General features: G+C 45.0%; 1 protein-coding gene across 1 annotated transcript; it reads left to right on the top strand.

Annotated features, from left to right (window-relative positions):
* The first annotated feature begins 13,047 nt into the window (after positions 1–13,047).
* On the top strand, positions 13,048–16,788 carry LOC123061000 (transcription factor Pur-alpha 1). Its single transcript, XM_044483877.1, has 5 exons — positions 13,048–13,458; positions 13,560–13,607; positions 15,851–16,003; positions 16,095–16,325; positions 16,413–16,788. The coding sequence occupies exons 1-5, from the start codon at positions 13,126–13,128 to the stop codon at positions 16,563–16,565; spliced, it is 918 nt and encodes a 305-aa protein (XP_044339812.1). The 5' UTR covers positions 13,048–13,125; the 3' UTR covers positions 16,566–16,788.
* The last annotated feature ends 2,989 nt before the right edge of the window (positions 16,789–19,777 follow it).

The following is a 19,777-nucleotide window of genomic DNA, read 5'->3' as shown; positions in this document are numbered from 1 at the left end:
CATACAAGCAATTCATGAATAATTAGTATAAGGAAGAGAACTTACACATGAAAATACACTATCTTGGAAATCTTTTGTGATTGTGAGCCCCCATCAAAATATTATATGCCAAAATTGTTGACGTTGGACAAGGAAGACAACATAATGGTTTGGTTTATGTTTGTTCATATTCACATAGAAGTTATATTGTCATAGATCCTTCAACATGTGGTGCTTGCCCCCTCCCATCTTTGCTAGCCAAAAATTCCACACCAAGTAGAGATACTACTTGTGCATCCAAAAACCCTTAAACCCAAATCTTATTTTTGAGAGTCCACCATACCTACCTAAGGATTGAGCAAGATCCTTCAAATAAGTTGTCATCGGTGCAATAAGGCAATAAAAATTGCTTCTAAAAGCGTTAGATCATTTAGTGTAAGAGAAAATTGGGCGTTGTACGAACTTGTGATGACAAAGAATAAAAGCCACATACTGCATAATAAAGGTTGTTATCATAAGGGGCAATATAACATGACGTTCTTTTGCACTAAGGGGTTGAGCATACAGACAAATAAGCGCATGGCAACCTCTGCTTCCCTCTGTGAAGGGCCTATCTTTTACTTTTATGTATTTACTTTCATGCAAGAGTCAAAGTTTTTCTCTCTATTCCTTTTTATTTTTCTCTTTTGGGAAGCATCATGTGGTGAGGAAAGATCTAGGCACATATATCGAGTTGGATATGGGTAGCATGAGTTATTATTGTTGACATCCCCCTTGAGGTGAATACGTTGGGAAGCAAAATTATAAGCCCCTATCTTTCTATGTGTCCGCTTGAAACGTTTTGCTCATGTGTATGCGGTGAGTGTTAGCAATCATAGAAGACTATATGATGGTTGAGTATGTGGAGCTCTTACTTAAACTCTGTTGAATAAGTTGAATTACAATTGCTTGGTGACTGAGAACATAGGTTGTTGAGTTTCAAGAGAATTCATTGTTTGAACCTTAACATGTGAATTGGTTGCTACTTTAACATGAGAAGTTTTATAAGAAAGAATTGTTGTTATGATGCTAGGAAAAGTGATTGAAATTGTCATTGATCAAACTTGTGTACTTTGCTAGCATTCACACTTCATAAATTATTTCTTTTACCATTTACCTACTCAAGGACGAGTAGGAACTAAGCTTGGGGATGCTGATACGTCTCCAACGTATCTATAATTTATGAAGTATTCATGCCAATATATTATCATTCTTGGATGTTTTACAATCATTTTATAGCAACTTTATATCATTTTTTGGGACTAACCTATTGACCCACTGCCCAGTGCCAGTTGTTGTTTTTTGCTTGTTTTTTACATTGCAGGAAATCAATATCAAACAGAGTCCAAACACCGCGAAACTTTTTGTGGATTTTTTATGGACCAGAAGACATCCAACGGGCCAGAGCAGCACCTCGGGGGTGCCCCAAGGGGGGCACAACCCACCAGGGCACGCCTGGGGGTCCACGCGCGCCTAGGTGGGTTGTGCCCACCTCAGTGGCCTCCCGCACCCCCTCTTTGCCCTATAAATCACCAAATATTCCAAAAACCCCAGGGGTAAACCTAGATTAGAAATTCTGCCGCCGCAAGGCTCTGCAGCCACCGTAAACCAATCTCGACCCCGTTCTGGCACTCTACCGGAGGGGGAAATCATCACCAGTGGCCATCTTCATCATCCCGGCGGCCACCACGATGAGGAGGCAGTAGTCCACCCTCGGGGCTGAGGGTTTATACCAGTAGCTATGTGCTTAATCTCTCTCTCTCTCTCTCTCGTGTTCTTGAGATGTTACGATCTTGATGTATCGCGAGCTTTGTTAATATAGTCGGATCATATGGTATTTACCCCTCTTTATCTTGTTGTGATGAATTGAGTTTTTCCCTTTGAGATTTCGTTGTTATCGGATTGAATACTTTTATGGATTTGAGCACTTGATATACGTCTTGCATATGAATACTCGTGGTGACAATGGGGTATCATATTGATTCACTTGATATGTGTTTTGGCATTCAACTTGCGGATTCTCGCGGTGACATTGGGGTAATCTATGCATAGGGGTTGATGCACGTTCTCGTCTTTTGTTTCTCCGGTAGAAATCTTGGGGCACTCTTTGAGGTTCCTTGTGTTGGATTGAGTATTATGAATCTAAAATTATTTGGTGTTATTTTAGTACGAACTCTTGGATAGATCGATCGGAAAGAATAGCTTCGAGGTGGTTTCGTACCCTACAAACGATTTCTTCTTATGTTCTCCGCTAGATAGGAACTTTGGAGTGATTCTTCGTTGCACATTGAGAGATGGTTATATGATCCAATTATATTAGCATTGTTGAGAGATTGCACTAGCGAAAGTACGGACCCTAGGCCTCATTTTCAAGCATTGCAATACCGTTTGTGCTCCGTTTTATCAATTGCTACCTTGCTGTTTTTTATTGTCCTTATTATAAAAATCAATATCTACTATCCATATTACACTTGTATCACCATCTCTTCGCCGAACTAGTGCACCTATACAAATTACCATTGTATTTGGTGTGTTGGGGACACAAGAGACTTTTTATTATTTGGTTGCACGGTTGTTTGAGAGATACCATCTTCATCCTACGCCTCCCACGGATTGATAAACCTTAGGTCATCCACTTGAGGGAAAATTGCTACTGTCCTACAAAACTCTGCGCTTGGAGGCCCAGCACGTGTCTACAAGAATAAAGTTGTGTAGTAGACATCAGCCACCTGCTGTTCGGCATTGGGAGCGCGAGAGGCGGTGTTGGCAGGGAGGTATCCTGCACTGCGCAGCTCCAAGATAGTGTCGTCCATCATGGTGGAGCTGCCCCAGTGCCCTTTGAGGGTGTCAGACATGGTGGGGTGAGGGAGTTTGGATTCATGGAGGAAGAAGAGTGCGAGATTGGATCTGGGTGCTAGAGCTCGACGAAGCAGCGGGCGGGGGAAATGAGAGCGTGATTACTTGCGCTATTCTCTTTTTACTCTTATAGGCTACTAAAAGGCCAAGAGCCCCCCTTGCCGCGCTGATAAAAATGCCACTCCCGCAAAAGATGCCATTATGCGCATAGGGAGAAACAAAATCTTGATGATATCCCTGAGAAAACAGGCACGATCTCCACCTCGATGGGATGCGCTAGTAAAAAGGCTGCCTTGATCCATGATTTTGGGTAAGCAGTAACTGCCTAACCCATCGTGGGATGCGCTACTTCAATAAAGTTGTCAGACTAGGTGGCACTATTTACACCTACGTGGTCGGCCTTCGGGGCTAAGTTACCCCGCCTCCTCGGGCAAGGTGTGATCTCGGCTAAGTGTTGTTTGCGAGACACCACTCCTTTAAAGAATGGTTTGGAAATCTTGAAGTCATAAAGGGAAACTCATCTATCAAGCCAAGGACTTCGGATCCGAGGTTGTCTTCATTAAGGGAATCGTCCTCGGCATAGAAGACCAGTTCGGGGGCTAATAACGGTGTCCTGGACTAGGGGTACTAACCTAGTCGGCCCATGCTCCTCGAGTTGGGCTGATGGGCCCTCATTCTTCTCAAGATGGACTCTGGAAGCCGTATGCTCGAGGCATGATTGAAATTGCGTCTATTGAAGACTTGTCATATACTCCAAGACTTCTCCTACCGCCTCCATGCCAAGATACCGACCTTGTAACCCTAGATACCCTGCTTAGCATGTATATAAACCAAAGGGTTTAGCCCGTAGAGGGGACATCAACGCAATCTCAGTAACCTAGCCCTAGAGTTAGAACACATTTGACGATCTCGAGGTATCAACTCTGTACTTGATACATCTCCATCAATATAAACAAGAGCAGGACGTAGGGTTTTACCTCCATCAAGAGGGCCCGAACCTGGGCAAACATCATCTCCTTGTTCCTGTTACCATCTGTCTGAGATCCACAGCTCGGGATCCCCTACCCCGAGGTATGCCGGTTTTCACACCGACAATCCCGTTCTCGGGATATCTGTTGTCTCGCACGATGGCTGCTATAGGGCTCCTGTGGCTAGAAGGGTTGATGGAGCAACGTTAGTGGCCGGAGGGCGCAGCTGGAGGTCGACGACGAGCGAAAGGGCACGTGATGATGGTGGCCTGAGTCTATCCTACAATATCTGCCCTCGATATCGTCTCGCGTCTCTCGGCAGGTAGCCACGATAGCAGAACTAGCCATCTTCCGCAGCCAGCCAGGTCCGAGCTGGGCATTCGGCAGCGGCGTGCATATATACACCTAGAGTTAGCTAGGCGTTTACAATTGTACTTTGTTGCTGCTCCCTCGCACCATCGCTTACTTTTTCCATTTTTCCATAATTAGTTGAATAGCTCATCTAATTGATGTGTGTATGTGTGGTGTTGATGATGCGTGTGGTGTTTGATACTCGATCCCTGGCTTGATTCAGAAGTAGAGTTGTTTGTATTAGCATTGATGTTGGCGTGTTGTGTGCTAGATGCACTTTGCAAAGAAATCTGCATTTGGTCTTTCTCACCGGGCATAATCAAGTGGCAATTACAAGCACACTTCAGATGATGTTCTGCTTGATACACCTCGCCCTTCCCCGATTTTGACCTGGCGACTGTGTCAGGTCTCCCCCTGAATGATGGTGTGGCCCCTCTGAGCCATTGTTGCTCATGCCGGGCTGCGCCCTCCCAATTATTGCACCGATGTTGGTCAACTACTCAACTATGGTGAGTATGGATGCTAGGTTCCTTCACATTCTTGTCCCAACATTTCCTGATGTGCTAAGAACTTCATGAATCTGATATATCTCTCTGAATTTAGTGTGAGGTATACACTTTGAGTTCTGATGAGAAACCACACTTTGTTTAGAGATATGAGGCATCGGTGAGAAGTATTCATTCAGGTTCACGGCAGATCACATGGCAAACCGACCTACAACTGATGTGTGTGCTCATATAATCAAGATAAATGCCTCTGTTGTGGCAATGAAGAAAAGAAAAGAGGGTTACGAGAACTAGGGACATGACCCAATTGGGAACTGTCACTCTGAAGTCTCAACTGAATATTTTGTGCACATTGCAGTAGTGAAACGACTAGTTTACGGTTTTATGATTTGTATAGTGAGCGGTAAGGATAACAAGATTGTGCACCTTATTTTCTCCAGGGAATTTGATACAACGTTAATCTCTGGACATGTGTAATTGTGGAGTTACTGGAAGTGAATTCTTCTTTCACTTCTTGTATATTTAGTGGAATATGATCTTTTGACAAAATACAAACGAAACTTCTTTCAGTGAAGAAATGAAAAATAACGTAGAGTACTGCCACTGATGTATGAAGACTTGACCTAAATTAAATTGAGTTCATAACAACATTTTGAACATCAATTGGAACCTTAAATTCATTCACTAATTTGGATTAAAAGAAGCAAAATAAGCACTAAGCTCAGTTCAAAATAAGCACCACATCACATGTACCTCATTAATAGATTCACTCCATCTTGCAATGCACCGAAATAAGCATCAGGTTTTGAATATACATGAGACATCAGCGGTGCTGGGAGCTCCCTCCGAAATAAGAACGGGTGTTACAATGACACATGGCATGACACCCATCAGGGTGTTATCTGCAGTCTTTCATAATCCATTGCCAATTGAACACTCCACAACGCAAGGATTCAGATTTTCTCAAATTGTCGGTTTTAACTTCATACGTCGCCAACAAGAAAATCATAATTATCGCATACAAAGTACCCCGTAGTAACGCCCCAGAAATTACCTAGTAAATAAATATATTACAAGATAAGTGCATGACAATCTCCGATTCCTCATGCGAAGGGCTTACCCTTTTAGTTTTATGTTGTGTCATCACCTTTCCTCAAGTACCCGCTATTTAGAGCAAGTTTAGAATTTGAGGTACCTATGTATGACAGAGAAACAAGTTTTCCTCTGTTCTAAACATCTGCTTCTTCCTTGCCACTCCCTCCATAAAGAAATATAAGAACATTTAGATCACAGAGGAAGTACGTTTTTCGTATGTCTTCCTCAACATACCATGCACGCACATCAAGGAAGCTTAGATAAAAGAAAACATTAATACCGCAACATAACCTTAGATAAACATTGTACTAGTATGCACTAGAACCAATCAATAATGGAAACGATGTCTGTTCCCCTCCCGAAACCCGCCAATGGCGACTCCATTGGCGATTCTCCCCTCTCCCATGAGAATCGCCACTGGCGGATCCTTGAAACCCGAAAACCTTCAACAACCAATCTCAAAGCCTCCTCCTGTACCCCCTTCCAGCCAGTTTCCTCCCCGTTCCCTCCCCTCACCTCCCGTTTCAGAGCGTCTCTGCAAACCATCCAGAAACTGAAGTTTCAGCTCTCATCCTTGAGGGCGTGTGTGGAGATCGTAAGAGCCAGATTACCACCACATCCTGATGAAGGAAACAAGGGGCCGCCTGATCCAGGTCGCTATTCGTCTACAGAAGCCCATTTGTTCCCCACCATTAAGAGTCTTGAAGAACAAAAGAAATCGTGGATTCCGTTTCAGTTTGAGGAGAAGAATTGGATCCCACTCAATGGGAGTTATGTAGGGATTAAAGTTGGTTTTATCATCCCTCTAGATGGCCTGCTATATAGAGGAAAGCTCCTGTTGCGGATCCCATACCCATCCGTGAGAAACCTCGACTGCTCCTCTACCACGCATAGGAGGTGTTCGTCCTTTTGCCTGATGGCTGGGCGATACTGAGAAGATGGCTCCCCTGGGGGATCAGGGGACGGTGTCCCCGCCTGCTAAGGGGGTGCCTGCGACCATGCGTGCTGGAGGGAGCTCGGCTGCGCAGCCTGTCCTCGACATCTCCCGGCGGCCGAGGAAGGAACCGGCCCTCGATGTTGTGGGGCCGGCAAAGAAAACTCTGGTGGTCAACATCTTGGGGGCTCGCAAAGCTGTGCAAGCTCGGTTCCTGGCTGTCGGACTCTTCCTATCCATCACACTAGTGAATCCCCGTCAACTGATCGACCACATGAAGGGCATTTGGAAGGTTCGTGGGGCGCTGGGCGAATTTTCAGTTGGCTGCTAAGGAAGGACGTAAATTTGTCCTGGAATTCTCGGAAGATGGAGATCGGCAACATGTCATCAGGGGCGGCCCATGGCAGTACCATGGCGACCCGTTCTTGGTCGTTGGCCTGGAGGCCGGAGCGGACCCTGCATCGGCAGTGTTCTCTCACGTGCCGATGTGGGTTCAGTTCAGGGATATCCCTTTCTACCTCCTCACCAAGGAATTGGCCCGTAGTCTGGGTGAACAGGTTGGGAAACTGGTGATGATTGACCAGCACTCGAGGGGAAACATTTGCGAAAAATTTCTTCGTGCAAGGGTGCAACTTCCCCTGTACTCTGCTCTGCTAAAGGAGATCACCCTGGAGGATGAGATCACTGGGGAAGAGGTGCCTGTCTCTTTGCGGTATGAAAGACTGCCAAATTTCTGCTTGTTCTGCGGCTTCATAGGGCATATGGAAGCGAGGTGTGACCTTCCTGAGAATGAAAAGAAACTGAGATACTCCAAAGATATCAGTGTGCGTGCCGTCCACTTTGATGACCCACGCGCCTGGTTCCTGCCGGACAAGATGGGAAAACCCAAGCTTGGTCAAGCGGCTAGTTCTCCTTGGCATGCTCCCATGCCGTCCTCTGCAGTTCATTGCCCGGCCAAGTCTGTGGAGTCGAAGGCGGTTGAGCAAGTGAGTGAAGTAGTTGCCCGTCTAACGATGGGTGACAAAATGGAAACTGATCCATCCCAGGAAGACACGAACACCAAAACTGTCATGATTGTTGCGAGGCCGGTGGTTGGTAAGGCGGATGCGTCCCACTCTGTGGAGGTTGGTGGTCTGGAAGGGGAAAACCATGGTACGTAGGCAAGAGGGAATGAGATGGTGAAGACAGATGCAGTACAAGTGCAGGTAGCCAACAAAGCAGAAGAAATTCAGGTGGTGGACATGGGCTCAAAGCCAGGTTTTGATACAAAGAAAAAGGGGGGTAACAAAAGGAAAAAGGAGGCGTCCAAGGGCAACGGAAAAGGTTCTGTGATCGTTGGCTCGGTGCTGGGTAAAAGAGAGGCTCGCACACAGGAAGGGTCAGAGTATGCTGGTGCAGAGGAGGATGGGGCTGTTTCTGATCAGAACAAGAAGAAGAAAGAGATTGGGCAAGCGGATGGAATGAGCATCAACGGCACGGATGGAGGTCAGGAAGCTACCGGGCCAGGGGCTCCCGGTCTACTGGTGGGTGCGACAGACAGCACCCGCCAGGAGCCATGACGATCATTAGCTGGAACTGTCGGGGCCTGGGGCAGCCCCGAACAGTTCAGGAGCTCGTGTGCCTAGTGCGCACGTACTGTCCTTCGATCGTCTTCATCTCTGAAACTAGGAAAAGCGAGGAGTATGTAAATAAACTTCGTAGGAGACTAGGTCTCAAGCACTGTATTTCCCATGTTGGAAAAGGGAAGGGTGCAGGAATCACTCTCTTCTATGATGAGCAAGTTGAAATAAAAAAGCTCGCTGTTGGCCCCCGTTACATTGATGTGTTAATTCGTCTCAATCCCCATGGTCGCCAATGGCGGGGTACTTTTGTTTATGGTGAACCAAATGCCAACGAGAGGCACCACATGTGGGATCTCCTGCGTAGAATCAAACCAGCATCCAATGAACCTTGGCTTATGATAGGAGATTTTAATGAAACTGCTTGGCAACATGAACACTTCTCCAAAACACATAGGAATGAAAGAAACATGGTGAATTTCAGAGAAGTTCTAGCTGATTGTAGGTTGCTGGACCTCGGTTTCAAAGGGCCTAAATGGACATACGACAACAAGCAGGATGGAGGGAACAATGTAAAGGCAAGAATAGACAGGGGTGTGGCAGACCTACAATGGAGTTCAATATTCCCGAATGCATCGATCGAGCATATATGCTCTTCCAGATCTGATCACCTCCCTTTGTTACTTAGGTTTGGATAGAGGAATGAATGGCGGCCCCTAAACAAAGGTTTCCGCTACGAATATATGTGGGAAAGGATGGATTCGCTCACTAATGCGATTGTGAATTCATGGAAAGAGAAGAGGACTGCTGAGAACTTATCGGAAATAACAGAGAAACTGCCAGGTTTGCAAAGCTCGCTGAATGCTTGGGTAAAGAAGAATTTCGGCTCGATCATTAAACAAACTTCGGCGCTCAGGAAATAGTTGGAATACTTGTGGTCACAGCAAACCTCAGATGCTAGGGATAAGGAAATGAAAACAGTGGCAAAAAAGCTCGACGAGATGCTTCATCGCGAGGAAATGATGTGGAGGCAGCGGTCAAGAGCCCTCTGGTTGCGAGAGGGAGACAGAAATACGAAATATTTCCAGCGTAAGGCATCATGGAGGCGAAGGAAAAACACCATAAACAAGTTAAAGGATGAAGAAGGTAACTGGGTGGAGGACCGAACGAAGTTGCAGGATATGACCACAAACTTCTTCAAAAATCTGTACTCAAAAGAAGAAGGTCTGGACCCCAAAGTTATTGTGGACTGTCTTACTGAAAGAGTGACAAATGATATGAACTCATCGCTGCTCAAGGAGTTCTCAGAGAAGGAGGTTAGTGATGCGTTGTTTCAAATTGGACCTCTGAAAGCTCCCGGACCTGATGGCTTCCCGGCTAGGTTTTTTCAAAGGAACTGGAGCACGGTAAAGAAGGACGTGGTGAATTCGGTTCTGAAATTTTTCAGGGAGGGTATCATGCCGGAGGGAACCAATGACACGGTCATAGTGCTTATACCCAAGAAAAACAACCCAGAGCATTTGAAAGATTTTCGCCCCATAAGTCTGTGCAATGTAATCTACAAGGTAATCTCGAAATGCATGGTAAACCGTCTGAGACCCATCTTGGATGAAATCATTTCTGAGACACAAAGTGCCTTCATCCCAGGGCGTTTAATTACGGACAACGCAACCATTGCTTTCGAATGCTTCCATAAGATCCAGTATAGCAAACAGGCTGCTAATACCCACTGTGCGTTCAAGTTGGACTTGGCGAAAGCGTATGATAGGGTGGACTGGGGATTCATGGAAGAGGCCCTGTTGAATCTTGGTTTCGACTGCAAATGGGTGGATTGGGTTATGTGTTGTGTGAAATCTGTGAGGTATTCTGTCAAATACAATGGTGAACTGCTCGAAACCTTTTCCCCTTCGAGGGACTTCGTCAGGGTGACCCTTTGAGCCCTTACCTGTTTCTCTTCGTCGCGGAAGGACTCACCTGTCTGTTGGATAAGCAGATCCGCCTGGGAAATATAACTCCTATTAAGATTGCCCGGGGATGCCCTGGAATATCAAATCTTCTGTTCACTGACGACTTCTTACTCTTTTTCAAAGCATCAAAACAAGAGGCCGAAAGAGTGAAACAAGTCCTCATTGAATTCCAAAAGGGTTCGGGGCAGCTGCTCAGTTATAGCAAGTGTTATGTTCTTTTCAGCGAGGTTTGCCCAATGGAGGTCCAGCAAGACGTCAAAAGTGTGCTCGATCTCACGGCCTCGACCTTTGAAAGCAAGTACTTAGGACTTCCCACGCCAGAAGGACGAATGAAAGACTCCATGTTCCAGCCATGGAGAGATTTATTAAGAGATGTTCGGATTGGTCAGAGAGGTTTATGTCTCATGCAGCGAAAGAGGTCCTAATTAAGTCTATCCTCCAAGCCCTTCCCACCTACTGTATGGGGTTTTCAAAATGACCCAGGGTTTCTGCGATAGATACGAGAAACTGATTCAAGACTTTTGGTGGGGCGATGAAAATGGTCACATGAAGGTGCATTGGATGTCCTGGGAACGCATGATCAAGCCAAAAAGAGGTGGTGGTATTGGTTTTAAAGATATGAAGCTCTTCAACCAAGCTCTGCTCGCACGACAAGCCTGGAGATTGATTCAAAGACCGAATAGCTTGTGTGCCAGAATTCTGAAATCCAAATACTACCCCAATGGCGAGCTTTTGGACTCGGTATTTGCATCAAATGCTTCTCCGGCCTGGCGGGGAATCGATCACGGGCTTGAGCTTCTTAAGGCGGGCCTTGTTTGGAGGATCGGTAATGGAAGAAAGGTTAACATTCAACGTGATCAATGGATCCCGCGTGAGGAAGGACTGAAACCTGCACAATTTATTCACCGCTCTAGATTAAGATGGGTTAATCAGTTGATGAATACTGACGGCAATGGTTGGAATTCGGAGTTGATCCACCAACTGTTCTATCGTTTTGATGCTGAAGCGATTTGCAATATTAAACTTCCAATTTCGAAGGCAGAGGACACGGTGGCGTGGCACTTTGAGAAATCGGGCAACTTCACGGTCCGGAGCGCGTACAGACTGGCGGCTTCCCTTCAAAACCAGGAAAACCGGCCAGCTTCGAGCTTCGCAAATGCAGCCAATGACCGATGCATCTGGGATATTATTTGGAAAGCAAAGGTTCCTAAAAAAAATAAGATTTTTGGGTGGAGAATCGCGACAGACACCCTGCCAACCAAAATGAACAAATGGAAACGTACCCTGGAAGTTGACAGCACCTGCAATATTTGTGGCAACGGAGATGAAGATGAATATCATGCAGTGATTTCCTGTACAAAAAGCAAGGCTCTAAGGAGTGAAATGCGTAAAATTTGGGATCTTCCTAGCGAGTTGCAGTTTAGATACACTGGAGTGGACTGGCTTCAGAATCTCCTAGGAACTTGCAATATGGAAATGAGGGTCAAAACCTTACTGCTGCTGTGGAGGTGTTGGTTCCTACGTGATGACTGCATCCATAGTACAGGGAAGGAATTAATCAGCAGATCAGTTCATTTTTTGGAGCAATATGAGGACGAACTGGACATCTGCTACATGGTGCTTTCGTCAGGTCCAAAGGACAAACAAGCCTTGGGGCATACTGAGGTCGCTTTGGCTGGGAAAGTCCGGACTGAAGTTGAAGCTTTTGCGGCAATGCAGCAGGAAAATGGTTCGGATCCTGCTTCGGGTGCTACAATTCAGTGGATTCCCCCTGACGGCGATACTGTCAAACTGAATACCGATGCTTCCTTCTTAGCTGACAGCGGAGTGTCTCATGTGGGCGCTGTTGCTCGAGATCACAGAGGACTTATTTTATTCTCTATGTCCAAAGGAATTGATCGTTGCTCTTCAGTGGAGGAAGCCGAGGCTCGGGCTCTGCTCTGTGGTCTGCAGACCTTGGCGGCGCTATACAGAGGGCCTATTATTGCTGAAACTGACTGCTCTTTTCTGACGAAAGAACTTCAGCCTGATTCTTGTAACCGCTCTGCTTGCTTTTCGGTGCTTCTTGACATCAAAGAGGAGCTAAAGAAATTTCATGGAGCTCAGGTGAGATACACAAATCGAAAGCAAAACAAGCTGGCGCACTGTCTCGCAGGCCGAGCTAGAAGTAAAGGGGACACGCAATGGATGGCTAACGTCCCGGATGACCTGAGAGCAGTGCTGGCTGCCGACTGTTTGGTTGGCCCAAGAGTAATGTAATTTTACTCTTTCTCCTCAAAAAAAAAAGAACCAATCAATAATGTTTGAAGCAATAAAATAAAATTAAAATAGAGATAGAATGGAAACGTTGTGATGTTAGGCATGCACCTATTTGAGGGCTTTTTAGAAAGGTCCCTCTCCGAATGGGATTTGCGGCCGTCCCTCTCATCGTTGTTTCTCCTTCGAGTAGGACACTGATGATGTGGCGGGATAGGCTCGCAGACAGTGATGTGACATTATTGGAGTTGCCCATTCGACACCAAGACCCGCCGTACAAAACCGGGTGGCCAATCACGAGTCACCACGCCACGAGCGCGCGGTCAGCATCTGCAGGTAAACCACACGGGCGGCCCCAACCGCCAAAACGACCACCCCGCCCACCAACACCCCACCCTTCCCACCGATAGCCGGGGCCCCCGTGAGCGCCGGACCCACGCGTCGGTGACTTTAAGAGGCCGAGAAAAAGGTAGCCCCGCCTTTGCAGGGGTAAACCCGCTCGAGATCTATCCCAATTCTCGACCTCACATCCCCTACTCGACTCGACTTCGTTTAAACCCAAACCCTAATCTCGACAGAGCCTAAACCCTAGCTCGGGCGGCGGCGGCGGCGGTCATGGACGGCGGCGGAGGCGTCGGAGGAGGCATGGGGCCCGTCGGCGGCGGGGTGGGAGGCATGGTGGGACCCGTCGGCGTCGGCGGCGGGGGCGGCGGGAGCGACGTGGAGCTCGTCAGCAAAACGCTGCAGTTCGAGCACAAGCTCTTCTACTTCGATCTGAAGGAGAACCCGCGGGGGAGGTACCTCAAGATCTCCGAGAAGACGTCCACCACGCGCTCCACCATCATCGTGCCCATCGCCGGCGTCGCCTGGTTCCTCGACCTCTTCGACTATTACATCCGCACCGACGAGCGCGACGTCTTCAGCAAGGAGCTACGCCTCGACACCAAGGTCCGCTCGCCCTCTCCACGGTTAATTTATCCAACCCTCGCTGGATTCGCTCTCGCCGTTGCTAAATTTTCCGTTGGCTCTCTGTTCCTTACGCTCTGCAGGTGTTCTACTTCGATATTGGGGAGAACAAGAGAGGCCGCTACCTTAAGGTGACGCAACGTTCCTGTGGAATTTCTAGTTTTCCAAAATTTGGTGTGGTAGAATTTCCCAATTCGTATATGGGAAATCCATTCTTGAGAAGCTCAACTGTTTAGCTAAAACGGGAAATAGGTGTGTGGATTTAGTAAGGGAAAGGTAGCGTTTTCGTCTTCCTCTCCTGGTCCATTAAAACTCAACTCGTTCTTTTCGTATGTCAAAAAGGTCCGTTTCCTAAAATGGCATATATTTATTTAAATAATGATAGAAGAAGTCTATCAAGTTGTATGCGGAGCATGGACCTACACCTACTTGTCAGAGACAGAGATCTTTTCTGACCAGACTCCAAGTTAAGAAGTTGCTTTGGGCTTTGAACCCAAAGGTTGGAGGACCAAAAGGGAATCTTCCCCTTTAGTTAGTAGCTGTGTTTTCTCAGATTTTGGCTTCCCTTAATCTGTTAGTTTCACCTTTACTGTCTGTCTTGCAATCTATTTGGTATGAAGCTGGTTCCATCTAAGCAAAAATAGCATCCCTGCTGTCTGTCCATGACAATATTCTAGTGTCCAGACCATTATGGCACTTAACTTGTTCATAGAATTGGTCTTGAATCTTCTGTGGAAAAGGAAGAGGATGCAAGCTAATCTGGGTTGTGTTTATGCTAATTAGATACTTAACCTGGTTATTGCCTGTGTTATGTTGGAAATTGTATTTCTTTCTACTACTGTGTTTTAGTATATTGATTTTCCCTCATCTTTGTATGTCCTTCAGTTTTTTCTGTACTCGATGAGATTATATAGTCTTGACTCTTGATACTGAATTGTACTTTCTTGCGTGTTGAACTTGTGTTCGGTTTTGCTGTAAAGTTATCCGTTGTGGAGCACTTGTGGTTCCAAAGATATAAACAGAAAATACATGTCAATGTTCAGACAACCATGGAGGAAATATTCGATCTGAATAGCGTTTTGAGAAGTACCAGTTTTGGCATGCTACTGACTCTTTGTCCTTAATAATACTCCATCCGTTTCTTTTTACTCCATCCGCATAAAAGATTTGTCTGAAGTCAAACTACACATAGTTTGACCAAATTTATAATAAAGAAATGAACATTTACAATATTGAAGCTATATGGTATGAAAATTATTTTCATGATGCATCTAACGATATTGATTTCGTATTGTGAATGTTGATATTTTTGCTATAAAATCGTTCAAACTTTACGAAGTTTGACTTCAGGCAAATTTTATATGCAGACTGAAAAGAAATGGAGGGACTACTAGGTTGTTTTAATAGGAAATTGGTTGTTTCTCAGGTTGTTTGTCCCTTTATCGGAATCTTTTTGATTTGTTTGGTGATGTTACTGAAAACTATGAGTTAGTATCCTGAATGTATTTGTTGTTGTGTCTTAATTGTGGTCCTCAATTGCAATGGTATGTTTGAGCAACCGAAGATATTCATTGGTAGTTTCATATTGCAAATCTATTTTGAGGTTGCCAAAGCCTGAAATCATATAACTACAGAGGATACTAAAAGCAAGAGGAAAGGGGACATACTGGCAGAAAACTAAGGACTTAACATCACACAGGCCCTTAGTGCATTTAATAGTCTTGTGTGTGCTTCATATAAAGTCTCTAATTTATGACTGATCATATTATCTAGTAAATTATTTCATGTTGCTTTATTGACTTATTGTGTTAATAAAAATATGATCTCGACATTATTCAATTACCTGAACTTTCTCCTAAATGGCTCTGAACAAGTCTTGTCCTGTGAATATTTTATTTAGTTATATTCTATTTTTCTTTATGTTAAATTGCCACAGTTTTTTTTTCATTCTCCTAAATGATTCCAACATCTTCCTATCTTTTTTTATTCTCGTAATGATTATTTTTGGGGCATGTTGAAGTCTTAACTGCCAAAAGGATTTTTAATAGAGTATTAGCAGCGTAGTTATTTCGGCCTCTCCGGTGAAATTAAACTTTCCTTTAACACAAACAAGAGTGCAGTAGATTTCAGTTCCAGCACATGTCTCAACAAACATCTTGTGGATGAGAGAATATGCTGTACATTTGTTTCAAAGTGGATACTGTGGATAGAAACCAGTAATCGCACGTGATCATGGATCCGCGGGGTGAACCACTGTTTATCTTTGCTTCTACAGTACATGCTTTGCTGTCTTTGCTTCTTAATTACACGGGGTAGTGTATGTATTTGTCTTGACATGATTGCAATATTCATCTGTTAACACAATTCTCTTCAGGTTTCGGAGGCATCTGTCAATAGAAACCGTAGCACGATAATTGTTCCGGCTGGTAGCTCTGGCGAAGAAGGTTGGGAAGCATTTAGGAATGTACTGTTAGAAATCAATGATGAAGCTTCCCGACTCTACGTTCTTCCAAATCATCCAAGTCAGGTATAGCAAAATTACCTGTTTCTCGCTTATTTATGGCCCCCTTAGGCTCCAATGACATCGTTATTAAATTTTCTGATATTTTATTTTTCAGCAACACCTGGAACCTCCAGAGCGCCTTCCTGGCCTTTCTGACGATGTTGGTGCTGGATTTATAGCTGGGCATGGCAGCCAATCTGCATCTGTACCCGAGGTAGATGTTGATGGGCCTCCTATTGAAGAATTTAGTGGCATGGGGCTGTCTAAGGTGATAAGGGCAGATCAGAAAAGGTTTTTCTTTGACCTGGGCAGCAACAACAGGGGCCATTATTTGAGGATTTCCGAGGTATCATATTCTTGTTTATCACTTGTGATACTGATAACTCTGCCCCTCTGCCAGAGTAAGATCTCATTATTTTCCTGCTTGATTCAGGTCGCTGGAGCTGATCGTTCGTCGATAATCTTGCCACTTTCTGGTTTGAAGCAGTTCCATGAGATGGTGGGACACTTTGTAGATATAATGAAGGACAGACTTGAAGGAATGACGGGCGCGAACGTGCGCACTGTCGAGCCCAGCCAGAGATGATTAGCTCGACCTTGTGGCACTTACTGCTGTTATGCCTCCTCTAGGATTTGTGTAAGTGATGTGGTGTGTGGTTGCGTAGATCACGCAGTATTAATTCATCTGATGGGGATAATAATGTTTGATGTTTAGTTTTTTCTTTCTTCTGAATTCCGTGGCGAGGATTGATTTGCTTGGGACCTTTTCTGTTGAGGAATAATAAGCAGTATAATGTTCGTGGGTGGTATATGTTGGTTGCTGCGTGAGGCGGAGTTAGTTTGAGGAGTAGGATTGCTTCTGTTCTGTGGTATAATCGCAGGCCTCCGCAAATTGATATCTTTCACTTTCATTCGTTTACGTTTTGATTGAAATATTCTGGGTTCGATGTTCCTTAGGCAGTTAACCAAGGTCAAGATTGTACTGCGGAGTGATGTTATATCAGGGAAGTTCTTTGATGTACTTTCTCTGTAAAGTAATATAAGATCGTTTAAATCACTAAAATAGTGATTTAAATGGGACGCGCAGTTTTGGCGCATCTGCACCCGAGGTAAACAGTAAATTCATAATTTTTCTTAAAAAAGTTCTATTTTCTTTGTGATGCTAGATGCTCGTGTGCATGAAGTCTGTGTTAATTTTCGTGAAGTATGTGATAAAGTTTACTATTTTTATCAATTTTGTCCTTTTTGTCACTAGTCAATGTGTACGTGTAATGCACGTTAATTTGGAAGTATATTAAGTGTATGCAGATATTAAATAGGATATTATTTGTGTGTTATTATGTGATTAGCATTATATTTGGCATGAAATTAACTGCATAGTAAATGTGTTGAGCGCTCGACATTGAAGCAGTCTAGGTCGTTGGATTGACATGATTTGATGATCGAGATTAATTGGATCTGCGGGGTCTTTTTATATTGGTAGATAGATAGATAGATAGATAGATAGATAGATGAGTTCCTTAGATGTCTGAACAAGCTGAAATTTTGCACAAACATCATGCACCGGAACAACTTTCACTTAATGAAAGTTCATAATTTTTTAATATTTTTTTTTCAATTTACTGTTCACCGGGTGTAGATGAGCCCGGGCATCGAATTGAATATCCGATGTAAGTGATCTTATATTATTTTACCGTGGGAAGTACCAATTTTCTACTCAGTTAACATAATCTTATATTACTTTACCGTGGGAGTACCAATTTCCTACTCCCTTCGTCTGAAAATACTTGTCATCAAAATGGATAAAAAATAATGTATCTAGAACTAAAATACGTCTAGATACATTTTCTTTTATTCATTTTGATGACAAGTATTTCCGGACGGAGGGAGTACTAAGTTAACATTTTTACCCGGTGCCAATTTTTACATTTTATCTAGTGCTATTTTCATATACATTTTTCCAGATAACTTTGGAAATGCAACCAAAGAAAAGGCAGGGATGTTGACATCTTAGAGTAACTCCAATGCGCCGACCCATTTTGCCCGCGCGTATTCGTTTGATCGAAACGGACATAAAAGTCGGCCCAATGCGCTGACCCAAACAGATGCGTGTCGTGCGTACGGCGATCTATGGGACCGATAACGGCCCCTTTGTGGTTCGACTGTGGGGATCCACGCCCACAAAGAGCAAAATCAGCAGAATACACAAACGTTTACCCAGGTTCGGGCCAAGGTGTAAAACACTACTCTTGCTTTGTATATTAGACGTGTTTAAGCTCAAATACAAGGAGCGCAGTTTGCCAGCAAGGTGCGCCGGAAGTGCAACTATGCGTGTAAATGAGCAAAGTGTCGACCCTTGGAAAGGTAGCCATGACCTCTTTTTATAGATGAAGGGGTCACCACAATGGCAAAATGGTAATTACATACTGTAAGCAGTGGCTACAGTGCCATCATACCTAACTCTGACGGGTTAGGATAAGAGCATTAAATGCGCCATGAGGTGTCACCCTGGGGACGTCTTCAGGCAAGGATCGCCTCTCCTTCTGTGTCATTTGCCCAGCTACCTTCTATTTCCTTGCCACTCCACTGGGACGGGTGGCAATATAGCTATTTCTTCGGCGGTGAGCTGTCACATGCCCAAAAAGAGCTCGCCAAACAGCCTGCCCGCTCGACACCTATTTGATAAACGACTGGTGTGTCGCTGAGATGGAGCGGTAGGCAAGTAGTGGGAGCTTGCTGGCAGGAGGCTTGTCAGGTCTTCGCTTGCCCGCAAGTACCTTGCCGGTGGCTTGATATTTGATCTTCAATACCTGTCTTTAGTACTTCTCAATGTCCTGCCTAGAGATCTTCTTCGGGATTTTTAAACCAAGTCTTGACTCTTGTTTGGAACTGTTCTCCGGCAAGCCCCGTCATCGGAAAGGCTACTACTGCATGTGCACAAGTCAGGGTACTAAAGCACCCATGTCTTAGTACACCGACAGGAGCCCCCGAGACTGGGCCACACAGGCATGCGAGGCATCGTTGGGCTAGGCCCAAACAGTGCACGAACATACATGGCGAAGAATTGCTGCAGTAATCATCTCTTTTACCACGCCCCCACGACGCACATTAAATGCGGGACGTCAGAGAGGGGACTGAAACGGTAGCCAGGGGTAGTGCGCCTGAAAAAGCGCAGCCACGTAGGACGGTAAAGAGCCAACCCCTGCGCCTTCCCATAAAAAGGTGTAGGATCAAAAGTATGTCTAGAGGGGGGGGGGGGGGGTGATTAGACTACTTGACCAAATAAAAATCTAACATTTTCCCAATTTTAGTTGTGGGGAGATTTTAGCAATTAGCACAAGTCAAGCAAACAACCTACACATGCAATTCTAAGAGGTAGCAGCAGAAAGTAAAATATTGCATACGAAGATAAAGGGATGGGTTTGCAGAGTGCAAACGCAATGAAGACACTGAGATTTTTGGTGTGGTTCCGATAGGTGGTGCTATCGTACATCCACGTTGATGGAGACATCAACCCATGAAGGGTAACAGTTCCACGAGTCCACGGAGGGCTCCACCCATGAAGGGTCCACAAAGAAGCAACCTTGTCTATCCCACCATGGCCATCGCCCACGAAGGACTTGCCTCACTCGGGTAGATCTTCACGAAGTAGGCGATCTCCTTGCCCTTACAAACTTCTTGGTTCAACTCCATAACTTGACGGAGGCTCCCAAGCGACAACTAACCAATCTAGAAGACACCACTCTCCAAAAGGTAACAAATGGTGTGTTGATGATGAACTCCTTGCTCTTGTGCTTC

The sequence above is a fragment of the Triticum aestivum genome, chromosome 3A (genome assembly GCF_018294505.1).
Source record: "Triticum aestivum cultivar Chinese Spring chromosome 3A, IWGSC CS RefSeq v2.1, whole genome shotgun sequence".
NCBI classification, from domain to species: domain Eukaryota; kingdom Viridiplantae; phylum Streptophyta; class Magnoliopsida; order Poales; family Poaceae; genus Triticum; species Triticum aestivum.
Note: the sequence above shows the minus strand (reverse complement) of the source record. Positions and strands in the feature narration are given on the sequence as shown.